The sequence below is a fragment of the Diabrotica virgifera genome, chromosome 3, assembly GCF_917563875.1.
Source record: "Diabrotica virgifera virgifera chromosome 3, PGI_DIABVI_V3a".
NCBI lineage: Eukaryota > Metazoa > Arthropoda > Insecta > Coleoptera > Chrysomelidae > Diabrotica > Diabrotica virgifera.
The window spans coordinates 209,268,840-209,289,118 of record NC_065445.1 but is presented as its reverse complement, the minus strand read 5'-3'; the positions used below and the strand labels follow the sequence as shown (position 1 = coordinate 209,289,118).

At 33.6% G+C, this 20,279-nt stretch overlaps 1 protein-coding gene across 1 annotated transcript in view; it reads left to right on the top strand.

The window, feature by feature from the left end:
- The window catches only part of LOC114330047 (uncharacterized), a 164,503-nt gene that overhangs the window by 63,517 nt on the left and 80,707 nt on the right, over nucleotides 1-20,279 (top strand). The window contains exon 3 of the mRNA XM_028279345.2: nucleotides 2,713-2,844. Coding sequence (XP_028135146.1) covers nucleotides 2,713-2,844 — 132 coding nt within the window. The remainder of the gene's footprint in view (nucleotides 1-2,712; nucleotides 2,845-20,279) is intronic.

Below are 20,279 nucleotides of genomic sequence, written 5' to 3'. Positions count from 1 at the left end.
GGCGACTTTATTTTTGTCATAAGTCAGTCAGTTCTTATGCCGAAAACTTTTATCAGAGCACATTTTAAAGATTCGAAAGGATGAAAGGTTTTTTAATAAACTTTAAAAGATGTCTTTTAAGTGGTCCCAAAAATTTGCACCACATTCGAGTTATTTGAGATTAAAGGTTCTCCACTTCGAGGTTCTTCGAAAATAACCATCTTTTAAAGAGCAATAACTGAGTCATTATTGGGTTTGCATAGTTCTTTCCGACGCGAATTCCTTGATTATTTAATTAGTTGCAATTTTGTTCTTATTGATTTTTTCTATAAAATTAAAATTGTTTAAGTTATTTATAAAAAAATGGTTATAAAACGTGAGTTTTTTCAATAAAAAATGCATAGATTCAATCGCTAATAACTTGGAAAGTATTAACTATGCAAAAAAAATATAAAGCAAAATTTACTCAGAATTGGTCAATATATCGACTTCCAGAAATATTTTAATTGAAAAATTTTTCATTCCCTAGATGGGGTTGTTTTCACCCCCAGGGCAAAAGCCCGCTCCGGCGTAGGGTAGATTTTGACAAAGCTTATAAATACTATAGTCCTGTCGCGAGGGGGGGTACAACGGCCTCCTGTATTCAGATGGACTTACCCAAGTTTTTTTATGTATTTTGACCTGTAGAACACGAATTTTTTGGGTAACAGTTGATCCGGATGTCGATAAGATTGTTATAAACCAAGAAGTTGAGGAATCACATAACAGCGATTTCTCGCAAAACAAAATATTTTTTAGTATTTTTTGGGCCATTCTAACCAAAAGATGTTCCTACAATTTTTTTCGTAGGATGCATAGTTTTCGAGATAAACGCGGTTGAACTTTCAAAAAATCGAAAAATTGCAATTTTTGAACCCGAATAACTTTTGATTAAAAAATAAAATAGCAATTCTGCTTACCGCATTTGAAATTTCAAGTCAAATTATATCGGATTTAATTATTTGTATTGCTAAAAATTTATTATTTTATTGTTAAAAAAAGCTATAAACACCTAGTGCTTGAGTGATGTTTTCAATGATTTCTCATTTAAAATCGAACGAGTAGGTAGAACAGATAAAAGTGCAAGCGGGGCTATTTCTACGTAGCATGCATTAAAACGCATGTATTAGGCACGGGAAACACTATGTGTTTATAGCTTTTTTTAACAATCAAAAAATAAATTTTTAGCAATGCAAATATTCAAAACAGATATAATTTGACTCAAACTTTTAAAGGCGGCAAGCAGAATTGCTCTTTTATTTTTTTATTCAAAGGTTATTCGGGTTCAAAAATTGCAATTTTTCGATTTTTTGAAAGTTCAACCGCGTTTATTTCGAAAACTATGCATCCTACGAAAAAACTTGTAGGAACATTTTTTGGTTAGAATGACCCAAAAAATACAAAAAAATGTTTTGTTTTGCGAGAAATCGCTGTTATGTAATTCCTCAACTTCTTTGTTTATAACAATCTTATCGACATCCGGATCAACTGTTACCCAAAAAATTCGTGTTCTACGGGCCAAAATACATAAAAAAAACTTGGGTAAGTCCATCTGAATTAAGAAGGCCGTTGTACCCCCCCTGGCGACAGGACTACTACCCAAATTCCAAATTTTCAAGGAAATCGACTCTGATTCTAAAAATTCCACGAGAAAATGGCTGTTGATTGGACTATATGTTCCTTTGGACAAGGACTTATATATTTATTATAATCCATTTTAATCATCTTACTGACGATTTAAACCAAAATTCTAACCATTTTGTCAGGTTTTAGTTTCATGGTTCTACACCACCAAAGCTCGGTTTTTTCCACATGTACTGCCGAAGTATCGACTTCTTTTTCTTCTTCTTCTTCTTCGTTCTTGTATGTAGGCTTTAAAGCCTGTTTCTTCTTCAATATTGTTTTAAATTATCCTTAAATTAAATTAGCCTCCTAAATTGTTTTAAATTATCGCACCATCTTTTTCTTGGTCTGCCAATACTTCTTCGTCCATTTGTTGATTTATCTCGTGCTATTCGTACTATCCTATCCTCTGCTATTCTACTAATGTGTTTGTGTTTGTTTTACTCCTGTTTCCGTTTTGTCACCCATCCATTTATGTCTTCTACATTGAATACTCTTCTTATGTTTTCGCTTCTCTCCCTATCCAACAGACCTTTCGTCGAAGTATTTTCATCTCTGTTGTTTCTAGTAGTCGTCTCGTTTTAGATGTGTCAGGTCTTGTCCCCGCCGTGTGTGTCATCTCACTACCCGCCTGTCCAGTACGGTTGTTTTATTAGTTCTACTCCTATTCTTAGTATTGGGAACTAACCTTTGTTGGAATTTTACCGTGATAGACCGAAGGGTAGTAAGATGCAACCTAATAGATCTCCTCGACTTTCTTAGCTCCGGCAAGTAGTTGACTTGCAAATTTTAGAAGCCACGAACATTGTAACCAAAAGATTAGTTCTAATAAAGTTTTATTTTTAATATTGTTAATATTGAAAGTAAAACTTTCGTTCGTAAAATAGATTAATTTATAACCTGTATGTACATTCTATTACCGCCTATTGCAACTTGTTGCATATTCAATTATCTGTCTTACATTGTCAGTAAACGTTGTATTTCACTATTTCCATCTTAACCTTGCTGCACAAATCAAAAATACGTTGAATGGAATACCACAAATATTAATTTATATTTTATCTTTTCCAGCAACTCTCTTGGGTTACGACTGTCTCGTACCGGAACAGTGTTCTTTGAAGGTGGCCAATAGCAGCTGTCTGGACGGTGCATGTCGATGCGTTGACGGCTTCCTGCAGTTCCGGAAGCACACTTGCCTTGGACGTGAGTATTTCGCTAAATTAACTACTTTCAATAGCGCTTCGACGGTTTTGGTTTAAGATGGAGATTCGCATGATGCGTGAATAGTTTAGATAACATTTAACAATTAGTATTAAAAGGTTCTGACTTAGTGTTAGCAGTATAGGCGAGCAGTGGCGACGCGTGACTTTTTCCAAAGTGTTACCAAAACCAGATGCAAAAAATCTTATTATTTAAAAAAATGAAGATATGGCTAAATGTATATATACACTCACCGGCACAAAATTCTGCCGCCCAAAATTTTTAATTAAGTTTGACAATCTATAACTTTATTATTTTTACTTCGATTTTCAAGATTCTTGCAAGAGTTTTTAGGTACATGTATTGATATCAATTGCTATTATTCCGGTAACAAAAAATTTTTGCTTAGATGGCATTATACGGGGGTGAATGTAAGCGTTGCTTTTTCTCCTAACTTTAAAAAATTCTGTGGAAAAATTGGAAGGCTGATTTTGTTTCATACTCCTTTTGTATTATCCTGGAGGTATCACTAAGGTCTTTTTTTGAATTATCTGAATATCTCTTGTCTTATAATAGCTGTAATTAAAAACACTGCTATGAAGGTTTATTTAATTAAAAATATCAAACGCACTAAAATTAACAAAACAAAACAAATTTAACAACAAAACAAAACAATTCAATAGCGGTTATGTCCACCTCTTGCAGCAACGACTGCTCGCAATCTGTTTAGCATCTAATAAAGATGTGTTTTCCTTGCCTGGGGAATAGCCCGATATTCCTCTACCAGAGCCATAACTGTACCAAATTTTCTGGAGGCCTAGGATGACGGCAAATAGCTTTTTTTATCCATCCCATAAATGCTCAATATGATTGAGATCTGGGCTGCATGCAGGCCATTCTAATCTTATCAATCCAATCTCAATTGTATGAGCCAATCAGTGTTTTTATTTACAAAAACAGCTCTTACAAGAAAAAACATATTCGGATAATTAAAAAACAAAATGTTGGTGTTGCCTCCGGGAAAATATGACAGGACTATGAAACAAAATCAGCTATTCCATTTTTCCACAGAATTTTTTAAAATTAGGAGAAAATACAACGCTCCCTTTCACCGCTGTACAATGACATACAAGCAAAATTTTTTGTTACCGGAATAATACCAAACAATATAAATACATGTACCTACAAACTGGTGCAAAAATCTTGAAAATCGGAGCACAAATAATAAAGTTATAAATTGTCAAACTTAATCAAAAATGTTGGGTCGCGGAATTTTGTGCCGGTGAGTGTAGCTTCAATAATATCATTTTGTATATCACTTGAAACTCTCGAAAAAACAGATGTTTCTAGATGTTGACAAAATTTTTGATCTTTTTTGGAAATTAATGTTAACAATTCCCTCTAATTGACTCGATTGTCAGAGTCGTCGCACTCAAAATGACCACGAAACGCTAGTTCTTGTTTGGCCCAAAAACATACAGTATCTATTATAAGTGTGCTAAGTATATACCTATCTATTTTTGTAACAAACTCATTATGCTTAGCAATATTTGCTTTAAAAGCTTGGTTAAGAGAACTTTTGATTTTTGTTTTGCCAAACTGAATCAAATTGGGTATTATACATCTTACATGTAGGCAAGGGAGAAATTTCATGTCTCTTTTTTAAAAATCTAACACTATTTAAATCGTAAACCTGGTCCACCCATTTTTCTGTAGAAACCAAAAGACATGGCCAACAATACAGTATATTTTTCTTGCAACCATAATATAACCAAGGATTTTCACTGTACCAACTAAATTTAAAATATCGAACTACTTTTGTTGATTCCTTTTTTAAATTGTTTAAAATAGGTCTTTTATTTTTAATCTCATTTTTTTTAATTATACAAGGAGAATTACTTTTCAAGTAGTTGATCGATTAAGGAGCGATACTAATCCATGGTTAACTGCACGCGCACTTTTTATAGGTACTGTCACCAATTTTAAATCTGGTAACAGCGCTACTGATACACAGCGCGCTTATGCCGTCGCTTCTTCAAAATTTTCAGTCACTAGCCGGTCCCGAGCGCCAGCGTGGTAACATAGTATAATAAAGTGCAACTGAGTCACATAAACTCGCCAATATTTTCGTGTCTACGAGTAGTTGGCTATTTACTGAGTTAGGTACTATTACCACATAATATAATAATATATTTCTATTGGTAAAAATATTGGTAAATAGAATTATTCATCGTCATAAAATATTTATTTGCAAGATTTTTAACTGTTACCAATGGTAACAGTGGTTACATGGACGCTTCGCCAGTGTAGGCGAGGCAATAAAGCACTGAATCTCCGAAAAAAAAGAGACAAGACGGACCTTAATACATAATTCTTTTTGTATTCGATTCGTGAATGCGCCAGGAAACTTTGTGACCCCTAGCCATGAGATAATATTGAAAAACTGCATACAAAAAATGCATTCTTAAAGTGCATCTCAAACAGACAATAAAAAAATCAGAACTCGCCATGTATCGGCGGAAATAAGTTCAATTTTGTTACTCAGGGGTTTTTGGAGTCGCTGAAAACGAATATGACGTCGTAAGTGATCTCCGGAGTACCTGGTGCCCAGAGTACCTACTGTTTACCTCGTTTTCTGGAGGTTTGGCAAATTTATTAAAAGATTAGTCAACAATCATTACTCGGGGGGTTTTGGGGTCGCTGAAAACAAATATCACGTTGGAAGTGATTTCCGAAGTACCTGGTGCCAGTGGTGCCCAGGGTATCTGCTGTTTACCTCGTATCCTGGAGTTTTCGATCATTTTGATAAATAATTAGTCAAAACTTGATAAGTCACCCAAAATTATTAATATGTCATTCCTCGGAATATTTTCACAGATTTCTTCCAGGATGTCGTAGAATTCTGCTTTATTTTCTTGGCTTGCTTCTTCCATGGGTGCATAGCAATTGACTATCGAGATGTTGGCTTATTTATTTTCTATTCTGATGTAAGATATCCTTCCGTTAACTGCTTTGAATTGTATCACTTTTTCCCTCATTTTTTTGTTCACCATAAATAATGCTGTACCATTCGTCCCTTGTTTGTTTTCTCCCGAATAATATATGCTAAAGTTTTTCTTGTCAATTTTTACTTCTTTCTTCCATCGTATTTCCTATAGGGCTAGGATTTCTAGCTCGTATTTTTTCATTTCAAGGGCTATTTCTTGCATTTTGCCTACTGCTAGCATGGTTCTAATATTCCAAGATCCCATTCTAATGGGTTTCGTTCTTTTCTTCTATTCGAGATTATTTTTTTCTTTTGTGTGCGTTATTTTGTTTTCGTTAGCCGTTTGCATTGCCGAGTCTGTTTCCAGTGGTACTATCTTTTGATTTTCATGAGCTAGTTTTTTGGGAATGTTTCTACTTTACCGTCTTTTCTCCATCTCCATTTCTCATTACCATATACGGTTACTCCATTATAGTCCGTTTTAACATTTCTCCCCATGTCTCTTAATTCCTTACATTTTGCTCCTATTTCCTTCTGAATATTTCTTTCTAAGACTGTCATATCCTGGCTTATGAAAATCTTCTCCCCCTTAATATGTCTCAGTGTACTCTTCTTCTTCATCACATTATTTTTTACTTCTATACTTTCCATTTTTAATGGACAAGTTCTATCTTCTAGTTTAACTGCGTCCTATATTTTTATGTTCTCTTCCAAGCGCTGTTTGATGAAGTTTGTCATTTTTTCTTTTAGTGCAGCTTCATCGTTCGTATCTATTTTTAGACCCATTATTACTAGATTATTTCGCTTCATTTCCTTTTCACACCGTTCTACCCTAATTTGCAAACAAAATATTTAGCTTTTTCTTTGTTTCCTCGAGTTCTGTCTTTACCTTATTATTTTCTTTCTTTAATTCTATTCTTTCATCCCTAAAAACCTTGTTTTCTTCCCTCGCTTGTCTCATTTCATTCAAAACTTGTTTCAGTAAGCTATTTGTTGGAACTTGTTCTGTGTCCATTGTTTTCTCCATGTCTTCCGTTTTTCCCTTTGCGATTTGCAGCTTTTTTGTTGGGTTTGGGGGAGATACTGATTCTCTGTATTTTCTCTTGCGATCTTCGATCAGAGGCTCGTCCCTGTCCAGCTCCAGCTTTATTATTTTTTTTATACCTATGTAATATAATTTACCTAGTTTAATTTACCTAATTATTCTTAAATATATACAGTTTTTAGAACTAATAGTTTACCAACGAACCGCGAAAGGGGTTAATTTCGACACAACTTGGTAGAAAATCAGCCCCTCTCGGTTTTAAATATTTTTTATTTTTTTGTATGATCTTATTTTCTAATTTTTTTCGTATTTCTCATGTATTCTTACGAAAAATTCTATGATTGATTGAAATTGTACGAACCGATCGTTTGGAGCGTTGAATCCCACCTTTATATATCCGCCAACACTTACAGCGAAAATAGAATGTTTTGAAACAAAAGTATGAAGTTTTATCATTCACTAATTGTTTAGAATGTTTTTTTGCTGAACAAAAACACTATTAAAAACACACAGATCTTCCTTAGGACGGTAGGAGCCTACCCTTGTACTTTCAAGGACGTTTTATTTTCGTGAAATTGATGATATTAAATAACACTAACATTTTTGAACCCATTAGAATAAAATAAATAAATGTTTTTCTCGAATAGCTTGTTAACAGGTTTGTTTATCAACCGGTGTTGAGCTGCCCCCCCCCCCCCCACTTGCAAGAATCAAAAAACAAATAGCCCTGATTTATGAGCTATTTATGAGCTCTCATATTCCGCAAACTAAAAACTTTGAGCTCGTTCCACTAAGCAGGAATTTGATACTTTATACTGAGTCACCCCCCCCCCACTACTTAAAAATAGAAATATTGAATCGGTTTTTGCGGCAGAATTACGAGTTATTTATGAGCTCTTGAAATTATATAGTTTCGATTTTTGAGCTCATCCCCTTCACCCCCAAACAACCCTTTAATTGATTTAACTTAAGAGAAAAATGCTGAGAAAACTTAAAATATATCGTATTGCGGATATAATTCCTATAGCTTATATCGTCGGTATACTGCGAAAACCAGGTAAATGACAAATTTTAAAATATTGAGTTAAGTATACCAAAATTCTCAGCTTTGTACGCTCTACATACAGGTAAAACCCAGTAAATGATACGACTTACCATTCAGCATATAATTTGTGTGATAAACAAATAAGTTACACATAACCAACTTTTCATTTTCAAGTAAAACAATATATCGCTACTTACTTCCACAATATTAAAGTTCTGTTGCATGTAAAACCAAGTAAGCTCACATATATTGTATTGTATTGCCATACAACAATATATTTCTACTGCTGTATACCATATTCAGTAAAAAGGTGATAAATGTCTTTAATACATTTTACATGTATATTTTATTAAAATTTCTCATTCATATCGACTGGTAAAATCGATAGTATTGACTATGTTTCATTGAATGGTCAAGAGGTACAGGTATGTGAGAAGTTTTTTGTAAGACACTTTGTATTGTATATCAGCGTCGTTAATGCAATATGTAAGAAAAATTGATATTCTATGTTGTTACGCAGATACGGGCAAAAGAGGCAAGTATATACTGCCAAATAAAACAAACAATGAAAACCGAGAAATTGTGAAGGCTCTTTTTTTCCAACCTTTCTTTTCCAACGTTTCCAACGTTTTCCATCCGAAGTCTTTTCCAACCATGGTCCCACATTATTTTCGTCAAAGTTCGAAGCGTAGATATTTGGACAAAAATTTGAGTACCTATAAGGAAAATGTATCAACTTTCTTTATATAAATGATTGTCAGCTGAAGAAACCGGAAGGTATTAGCGAAATTACATACCGAAGAATATTTTCTAACGACTATAATTTAAGCTTTTTTTGTCCTAAATAAGATCAATGTTTAGTTTGTAACAAATAATATTTATTAGCCCTATCATATTATGATATGGCTATTCCAACTAAGAAGCCGGGTTTAGAAAACAGTTACAGACAACATCAGAAAAAAAAGAAGTATGGAATCTCGAAAAACGAAATGATAAGAAAAGCTTTAATCAACAACGGAATTTTATTTTAATAACCTTCGATCTAGAGGCTATATTACAGATTCCAGATTAACTGGACAATTCATATATATTCTTCCCGAAAATTATGGGTCTACAATTTGTGCGTAAATGAAGCCGCGTAACCAAATGTAACCGTAATGTAGCTTACCGTTTTGCCTGGTCAGAAATTAACGGTAGACGAGGAAGTTCTGAAATAGAAAGCATTATACTCGACTACTTATCAAAATGTGTCCCAGAATATGTAAGCAAGCGAAATAAGTGTATTTTCTTATACCTGCGGAGGACAGTATCGTAACATAAATTTTTAGGCGGGACATTCTTGTCCCGCCTATATGCTATGTCTATACATAGCAGCATCTAAACTGCTAGAAATCAGGTCTCTCTATGGTATGCCATATTACTTGTCTCTTTTTTCAACATGCAAGGAAACTAAAAATGTCAAGGTCAGTGATAAAAAAAGTATGTATTGAACCATACAAGTGTAAAGATTTTAAGTAGGTACTACGACTTTTATGATTTAAAAAAATGGTCACACACTCTAATTAAAAACCAAACAAAAGACCAAAACAGCGAAAAAATAATGTGGTTAAAGATAAAAAAGATGAGATTCGTGAAAGAAGGGACAAACAGAATTCATTTCAATTATGACGCGCCACCAAGCTTCATTTCCTTATTGATACTGCACGGCAGTCAACAAAAAAAAAGCAAGCTGGGTTATCAACTAACACAAGCATGCTTATGTGAGTCGATAAAAACTTAAGAACTTTATGATAGAACTTCGCCAACTAGCATAGCAAAAACAGAGATTTGTTACAGCTATTTGACAAGGGAGTGATACCGTAGGAATATGTATAATAGGTGATATCGTATTTTACGATGCCAATGGCATCTTGTCAGATCCTGCTTTCAGTGACTAATCTGACGAGTAATACGCATAGTAATATTATTTTCTTGTATCTATACCACGTTTAAAATAAATTTGTTTTTTCTATAAAACTGACTATCACTTATGTAAATAATATCCATATAACTACAAACAGCTCTGATTAAAATGTTCAAGGAAAACCAGTTAAATGTTATAATTATCGACTAATCCCTTAAAAACATTGCTATTAACTAGTTAAAGCCTCATATTCCGATCACAAAACTACAAAATTTTATATTTGGCTTATTATATTTTTTGTTATAAATGTGTAACTAAGGGTAATTAAATGGGGTAAACTAAGGGTGTAATTAAGGGTAACTGATTAATTTAGATTTACAGGTAAAACCAGGTAAGTGACCGCATCTCCATCTTAAATTTAGGTTTAATCAGCTAGGTGTTTTAGCTTTTTCAAACTAATGAGAGAATATAATTTCTGATATATGCATCTTTTACTGGAATACCGAATATAATACACAAGTTGTCCTCCTAATTCAAAATAAAACACTAAACTTTAAAAACGTTTTTTTCTCGGTTTCGGTATTTCGGCATTTACCTGGTTTTCGCAGTATACCGACGATATACTCTAAGAATAAACTATTAAATCACGTGCATTTCGATTATTGACTTATTGAGCTACAACCCCTTCGCAAGAAAACCTCCCTATCTTCCCGGCTTAAGAGAAAGTTTTACTTAAAATGCATTAAACTAATTATTTGGCGACTACATATCATTGAATAATTTATAAGCTTCCAAATTACGCGCATTTAGATCAGTAAACTGCAATTTATTTTGTATAGTGCAGTCACTGAAGGTAAAAATCAACGATTACTTTCGTTACAATTTCGGTGAACCTTCATCGATTTTCACGAAAATTGGTCAGTGGTTAGAGGATACGTCAAGAAACAAAAATGTGACATGGTGCCAACTTGCGCCTTTACCCTGAGGGTGGATACCGCCCCTTCTCGGGGGTGAAAATTATTTTATTAAAAATAACTGCACAAATCAATAAAAGAACAAATTAAAAGCAAAATTTATTATATTATAAAGTTAATAAGATAAGTCAATACTTTTTAAGTTATTAAAGATCAAAGATTTTAATTATTCGTGAAAAAAAATGCATGTTATGAAGCGGTTTTTCGTAAATCACTGAAAAACTGTAAGTTTTTACAAAAAAGTTAATAGTAGTTTAATTCGTATAGCTTATATTCTAAGAATAAACTCTTAAATCACGCGCCTTTCGATTATAGAGCTACAACCCCTTCGTAAGAAAACCATCCCATATACCCGGCTTAAGAGAGAGTTGACTCCCCCCCCCCCCCGCTACTAAAGTATTAAATTCCTGCTCAGTGGAACGAGCTCAAAATTTTTAGTTTGCGGAATATGAAAGCTCATAAATAGCTCATAAATCAGGGCTATTTGTTTTTTAATTTTTGCAAGTGGGGGGGGGGGGCAGCTCAGCACGGGTTGTTTATCACAACTTTTTAGCAGATGGACAACCGTTAGGTTCGGCTGCTAATTGACGACTCCCTCTTATCGGATAATATATGTAGGCTCTTAAAATGAGCTTCTTAAAATGATTAGCAAATTTAATCTATACTGGCTCCATTATTTTGAGAGATTTTTCAAGAGCTCTCCTATCGAAATGTGTAATAATACACACGGTATATTTAGAGTAAAGATGATATACATTATTTCTGGTATAACTAGTAGTGGTAGCAGGCTCTAAAGACTTTAGATGAGTTAAACATATTTAAAATCCTGTCATCCTTAATTTTCATATATTAGTTATTATTATTATCAAGTTTCTCTACAATGTCTAATTGGAACACCTAAACATTTACCCTATATTTTAAATAAACATAATAAAAATAATATCAGTAACATGCTACCTATAAGAGAACTCTGTATATTTTGAAATAAACGAGGTAATAAGAATAGTAATTTATTTCAGGAATTTTCCGATTAGTCTGCAATTTATTACATAGTTGTTTTATCGTCCATAACATAAATTTAATTGATTAAGTTGTAGATCATAAATAAGGGTTATTACTTATTTAACTTTCATCTTCAATTATTTAGATCATCTACAGATGCTCGGGTACCCCTATTTACATGGCATATCTTTGTAAAGCAAGTAGAATCTTGCTATAACTAGACTTGCTAAGTACTAGTTAAGTATAACCGAAGGCGTATTTTAGAAATGGAAATCAAGATTCGATGGAAAAGTTACTATTTAGGCAATGTTATAAATAAAAGTTTGTTTTAGAAGTAGATACAGTGTGAACGTTTCGTTTGGGTGAAAACCTCAAATTTTCTCCATTAGGTATCAGTTAAGCAAAAACCGGCCAGACAGGTAGATTTTAAGATTAGTTGTGCTTTTATTTTGAATAACCGCAACCTGTGATGACGTTACTATGATGCCGGGATGACTCCATCAATTTGTTTTATAAATAGAAACCTATATTTTTTCTGTTAAAATCAAATAGATAATGGAATTTAAAAAAGTCTTCGTCTTCTTAGATTTCTATCACTTTATAAATAGGCTCATGCCTGTTTTACTTCGGTTTTAAGCCTCAATTAACGTTGTTCGATCATGTTTTCCTCGGTCGTCCCAATGATCTTTCATCTGGCGATTTGTCTCTTGCTGTTCGTACTATTCTATTTTCTGTCATTGCTTCTGTGTTAATTCCATTATATTTTTCTTCTTTTGGTTCACATGTTTATTTCCTCTATAACACATCTCGCTCGTATTTCCTCACTTCTTACTTTGTCTTTTAGAGTTTGGTTTGTTATTTTTCGTAAGACTTTCATTTCTGCTGTTTCCAGCAGTCTTTGTGTTTTCGCCGTATCTGCTCTTGTTTCCGCTGTGTACGTCATTATCGGTCTTATTGTTGGTCTATATATCCTGGTTTTCGTTTCGGTTGTGAGGTATTTGTTTCTCCAGATTGTGTTAATGAGACATCCTGCTGCTCTGTTCGCCATGTTCACTTGTTTTGTACTTCTTCCACTTTTCCACAGAATGACCTTTTTATTCCCAAGTATTCCGTTTTCATCACTTGTTCTATTATTTTGTTATTTACGCCCAGTTTACATCGTCTTGGTTCCGTGAATATCACTATGTATCGTTTTAATTTGCTCTGTTGAGATCACCTTGTTGTATATGAGCGCCGTGTCTTCGAATTCTTTAAATAATCTTTGTAGGTCATCTTAAATTCCGGCTGTTATTATTACGTCGTCGCCGTAGCATATTATCTTTACTTCATTTTCACCCATTCTATATCCTCTTCTTTTTTAACTTTCTTTTAACTTTTTCGCTGACTCAGCGAATCTCCTTTTCTAATGCCAGTTTCATACTTGATAGGTTGCGACAGTTTTCCTTTACATCTTACCATGGCTATGTTATTTTTATATTCTCAATGGTTTTTACTTAATCCAGTGATATTCCCTTTTCATATAACGGTGAGGACGTTTGAGTTGGAATAAATTAATTTTCTCGAGAATGGGTGACTCTGGAGATAAATCTCAAACAGGTCGATTTTACTTTTTAAATTATAATTTTTTGGCACGCATACCATACTAGTGACGTCATCTATCTGGGCGCGATGACGTAATCGATGATTTTTTTTAAATGAGAATAGGGGTCGTGTGATAGCTCATTCTGAAGATTATTCAATGCCCTATTCACTAATATAAACATTAACATAATTATTTATACAGGGTGCGCAAAACCAATTTTTTTGAATTAAATTAATTGAGACAAAAAGAAGAATGTATGTAATTAATTTAATGCAAAATACATTTTATTGCTTTCAGAAAACAGAAAAAAATGTTATTTTTAAAGATAAACATTGCTTTTCGCTTACCCTTTCGCCACTGCGGGGAACTATAGTTCCCGGCCGCTAGTTCAGGTTTACTGATGGCTATAAATATAACCGCTTTTACGTGCAAATGAAATATTTCAGTAATTGATAGTCTACCGTCGACAATCGGCAACACTGGTGTCATAACATGATTAAATTTCCTAACCTAACATCGATGTATTTTGACACGTGCATGGCATATTTTTTTAATGACGGGACCTTAAAATCCCAGTCAAAACTACTGTTGGGGCCAAAAGTTCCCACCTACTTATAATGGACAAATGAGAATTTTACGACTAATTATATATATAATGTGTCTAAATTAATCATTTTGATTATAAAACTGAATAGTTTCAGTCTCTTACATGTAAAAATAAATTCAGTGGCGAAAGGGTTAAATTAAATGTTCAAATTCCTAAGGGGCAGGTGGGTGGCAGCTTTAATATTGAATTTAAGCGAAAAACAATATGTATTTATCAAATAAACATTTTTTCCTGTTTTCGGACAACAGTAAAAGGTAAAATGTATTTCGAATTAAATAAATTATATACATTCTTCTTTTTGTCTCAATGAATTTGATTAAAATTTTTTTTTGAGCATCCTATATAAATATAATTATGTTAATGTTTAGATTAGTGAATAGAGCATTGAATAACCTTTCGAATGACATGAAAAATTATAATTTAAAAATAAAAATCGACCTGTTTCGTGATTTATCTCCAGAGTCGCCTATTCTCGAGAAAATGAATGTATTCCAACTCAAACGTCCTCACTGTAATAAATGTATCGCGTCCCGAATTCTCACTCTGCCAAACGCTTTCTTCGCGACTTTTCTTTTATTTGTCTTATTACAAAAACTGCATCCGTGCATGATCTTCCTGTCCGAAATAGCAAGAGCCTCTTGCAAGAGTTCCTCTTGCAGAGTTATTCGTTCGTTTATTTTTGTCCCTATGATTCTTGTTGTTAATTTGAGTGTTGTATTTAAAAGATTTATTGCTCGATAATTTTATTGGGGTTTTTTATCTCCTTTCTTGAAGAACATCAGCATGATCACTCTCCTCCATTTATCTGGTATTCTGTGCGTGGTGATTATTTTATGATTTTATGAACAAGAAGTTGCATTTGTTGTACAAGGTAATAATTACCTCCATATTTTAAAAGTACATTTGGTATTTGATTTTCTCCTTGTGACTTTCTATTTTTTTAATTGTTTATTCCTTGTTTTACACCTTTTTGGGAGATTTCGGTCCTTTCGTCACTTATTATATTTAGTATTTCTGGTAAAGTTTCTTCGTTTTCTTTTTTAAACATTTCTGTCAGGAAGGCCACACATGTATCCTTTTTTATGTGTTCTATTTCAACTTGTTCTTTCATTTCGTTTCTTTGTTGTCTTATGTTGTCTTTAAGCGCCATACTTGTTTTTGTTGTCCGTAGAAATCCATCTCTAGTCTTTTTGTGAATCTTTTCCAGTGATCTGTTTTTGTTTTTCTCACCAATTGATGGGTTTCAGTTCTTATTCTTTTATAGTCTTTATATGATTCATTCGTTTTTTTACATTTTAGGAAAGCTTTCTTTTTTTGGTGACATTTTTGTTTTATCTCTACTCTAGTGTCAACCATGATGTTTTCGTTGACTACTTTTTGTTTTCGTTTATTAATTTCGGTCCAAGGGCTTGTCGGGCTGTGTTCAGAATATTTTTCCTAAGTTTTCTCCAGCTAATTTCTACATTTCTCTAAATTTAGATATTCTCCATTTTAATTTTCTGTTCTAGCCTGTTTTCATACAGTGCGGTGGAATAAGTGTTGCCCCCCCTGTTAACTTGTTTATTTTAAGAATATAAGCAAAACGCTCGGACAGGTCGATTTTTAAACTAACCATAGTATATTATAGCATCAACGTTTCGAACTTTACGCGATCCCTCTTCAGGTGACAGCCATAACTTTTATTTTTTTAAATAGGAAAGTACATCATGTGACACCTCATTTAACAGCTCTTAAAATACTGAGTTCAAAAATGTATAATACTTTAATCCTGTTTGAGAACGTAGGCAAAAAATTTCTGTCGAATTCTTTCTAAATGAAATTTTTTTTAAAAATCCTGAAAAAACCAATAAATATTTTTAAAAAATTTAAACGCGGAATGAAATATTACAGTATTCTCGATGGTCCAAAGTGTCTCAGAACTCCTATAATGTTTATTTTAATAAGTCACAGTGGTGGAAAAAAGAGAAAATATAGTGTGATTTTAATTTCAAATATATCATTCAAAAGAAACTTTTTGTTTATTCTAAGGGACTGTCAGCCCTCGGCAATAATCTAATCTTTTATTCTGCGTTTAAATTTTTCAAAAATACTTATTAGTTTTCTCATAATTCGAAAAAAATAAATGCGTTTGAAAAGAGTTCGACCGAAATTTTGGGCCTGCGATCTCAAAAAGGATTAAAGTATTATAAATTTTTGAAATCAGTATTTTAAAAGCTGTTAAATGAGGTGTCACATGATGTACTTTACTATTTAAAAAAATCAAAGTTATGCCTGTCACCTGAAGAGGGATCGCGTAAATGTCGAAATATTGATGCTATAATATACTATGGTTAGTTTAAAAATCGACCTATCCGAGCATTTTGCTTATATTGTTAAAATAAACAAGTTAACAGGGGGGGGGGCGACACTTATTCCACCGCACTGTATAATAATTTTATGGAGTCATCTCTTAAATTTTCTCTTTTTATTATTTGGTCTGAATTCGTTTATTTAGTATTTTCTTTACATCTTTCATTCAATCTAATTTTACCAAGTACCAAATATAATAGTGATCGCTTTCCACATTGAATGACGTCAAACTTCTCACATCCACTATCTGTTTATGGTAAATATTTCTGTTTGTGAGCACGTAATCTATTATTGATCTACTATCTATCTTTATTTGGTCCTTAGTAGGGCAAAACCTAGGTATTGTGACTGACCAAAAAGCTGTATAATTTAAATTGAACGTAAAGAATTCTCAATTTATCTTAGGAAATCAAAGCTTGGACAAAAAAAGACAGACCTGATAAATATATTCATCATCATCATTGGTCGTTTTGATCCACTGTTAAACATAGGCCTCCCGTAAATAGTTCCATTGCATCCGATCTTAAGAAAGCATTTGACAGGCTCACATTAAAGGACGTTATCCACTTGTTATTCTCGAGAGAGGTACCTCTAGGAATAATTAAAACGATCGAAACCAGAATCTAAAAGAACATCGCAATAAAAGTAAAAGTGGACGATGAACTAACTGGCCCAATTGAAGCCGGCAATGGGATAAGACAGGGGGATTCCTCGAGTCCTTTATTGTCCAACCTGATCATGGACGAAATAATAAAAAAAGTAAGAACTAAAAAAGAATACCAAATGGGAGAAAAAGCAACTTAAAATAATCTGCTATGCGGACGATGCAATACTAATCTCTCAAAGTGAATATGATTTACAACGTATGCTGCACCAATTCAACATAATCGCCAGAAAATGTAACATGTTAATTTCCTCACAAAAGACAAAATGCATGGTTATAACAGCAGATCCAATGAGATGTAAATTAGAGCTGGAAGGTCAGATAATAGAACAAGTGATGGAGTTTAAATACCTAGGCATCACACTATCTAGCTACGGAAGGCTCGAAACAGAAGTGGAAGATCAAGTGAATAGAGCAAACAGAGCCGCAGGTTGTCTGAATGACACAATATGGAGAAATAAAAATATCGGAAAAGAAATGAAAGGCAGAATTTACAAAACAATCATCAGACCAATAATGACATACGCGGCAGAAATACGACCCGACACAGAGAGGACAAAAGGATTGCTCGAAACAGCGGAGATGAAAACTCTTCGAAAAATCGATGGTAAGGCTCTATGGGACAGAGCTAGAAGTACAGATATACGACGGAGATGCAAGGTGTATAACATTAATAACTGGGTAAGAAACAGAAGAATGGAATGGAATGACCACATAAGCCGAATGACAACAAATAGGGTAGTCAGAACAGCGAGAGACGGTTCCCCAATAGGAAGATGATCAGTGGGAAGACCACGAAAACGATGGAACGACAACTTACTAAAGGCACATTGAAAAAACAGACAGAGTCATGTCTATACAAAAAGAAGAAGAAGAAGAAGCATCCGATCTTGAGCACCCTGAGTCCAATTATGCTGGATGCGCTTAATGTCATTCGACCATCTTGTTAGAGGACATCCTCGATTACGATAAGCGTCGTGTCTAAAGGTCCCCATTCTAAAATTTTCTTGATCCAACTTCCATCTTTGAATCTAGCAACATGTCCCACCTACTTCCATTTGAGCGTTGTAATTCTTCTAACTGCGTCCATAAACCCAGTTGTTTTTCTCCTAGTTCTGATCTGATCTGATATAAACACTAGTTTTTTGTATGCTGCCCTTGTTATTCCTATTCTCCTGTTTAACTATGTTGTTTGATTGTCTCTTCTTAATTTAATCCTGTGGCCCAGACAATTATAGGTATACACTTATTCAATTTGGTTGCCATTAGTTATGATGGTTTTGGCCAGTATCAGGTTGGTTATGTATTGTGTATTGTGTTTTGGAAAAGTTAATTTTAAGATCAAGATAAGAGTTCTGAAGGTATTGAAGAAGTTGGCAGGCATTATCTACCCGGTCTGCAATAAGAACTATGCCGTCTGCAATCCTCAAGTTGTTTAGAAACTCTTCATTTATGTTGATTCCAATATTTTCCCAATTATTGTTTCTCATAGCACTCTGTAACAGATCGATGAATAGTTTAGGAAGAGATATGGTGTCTCCTTGCCTAATACTCCTCTCCAAGGGAAATGAATTTGTGTCGCCATAGTACATTCTCACTTCATGATATAGTTATTTTCCTAACAAGTGCAGAAAGTCATTCTTTTCCGCACGCGACTGCAGTTTGCCTAACGACGCGAAGCGGGAGTTCGGCAAGCAGTCGAGTGCGGAAAAGAGACTTTCTGCAAGAGTTAGGAACAATATTTTTTCTAAGAGTCTTTAAAAAATTACCAAATCTTAATCAATTTAATTAATATGAAAATACATACACAAATTAATTCTTTGACAAGGTTGTCAAAACCAAACTTTCAATATACCTAATTAGTTAGCATGACGACGATCTTGGTTTCCATGACGATGATTCAAAACGACTGTTATTGTCTACCGATTTGACTTTCGAATATTATGTCAAAATAATTTTATTTCATCGAATTGTCGCGTTAATTTCATTAAAACAGGAACGCAATAAGATACATATATTTGAAATAAATTAGTAAATAATATCTAAATATTAGTTTATTGCATGTATTATAATTACTTTAAGGCCATATTAACATATCTAAATTAACACGCGTGCGGAAAAGTAAAAACCGCGTGCGGAAAAGTAACACGCGTGCGGAAAAGTGAAACTTTCTAAACTAAAATGCGTGCGCGAAAGTAGACATTTTTGCACGCTCATAGAAAAAATAGATTACAGGTCTCTGAACCATAGATTTACAAAAGAATACTAAAAATATGCTGAGTAGGTCAATCATGAACGTGGGGCTGTTGAAAAGTAGGAAAAGACAAGGGGGGAGTTTCTGGTTGAACAGATTAACTGTCTAGTTTAGACGAAATCCGTTGAACTGAATAGGGTGGCGGGATCCAAAATGTGGATTGTTATGATTATTGCCAACCTTCTAAGGGTAGATGCACACAAAGGGAAGAAATAAAACCAATGTCAATAAAGTTGATTGGCAAGTTACGTAAAAAGTGTAGATATGGTAAAAGTAATATACAGGGTGATTGAGCCATAGCTTAACCTTAGCTTCCTGAGGTTAAAATAGGTAAATTTAAGCTAATTTACCTAACTACAAAAGTTGATAATAAATTAAATATAGGGTGTTAAAGTTAAACTTTTATTTTATCTATTTTGAATATTTCCTGACAGACATGGGACAACAACAAAAAATTTGGTAAGTGGTGCTGATAATGTACAATCTACTAAGTTATGTTAAACAAACGTTTCTGGCTACTACCAGAGGCGTACGACGGGGGAACGTGAATGGTTGACCCTTCCCAAATTCTACGCCACTGGCGGCATTGGTATTTTATTGCAATTTTTTGATTCTCCAGTACTTTCTATGTAAAAAACATACTCTTCATGCCAAACGATAAAGCCATTAGTTTTCGAGATATTTGAAGCTAAAAACGAAGGATACATTAATCAAAATAAGAGTGCCTTTTCATTTTTAACTTCAAATATCTCGAAAACTAATTACTTTATCGTTACGAATGAAGAGTATATTATTTGCATAGAAAGTATTGGAGAATCTAAAAATTATGCTAAAATAGTAGTTTCATTAGTGGCGTAGACTTTGGGAAGGGTCAACCATTCACTTTCGCCTGTCGTACGCCTCTGATATTAACCACAAACGATTATTTAACATAATTTAGTAGGATGTACAGTACCTACACTTTCTGCCAAGTACCATAAGGATATGTCAAATAGTTTTATAGTACCGGGCACCAATAATTCTTAAA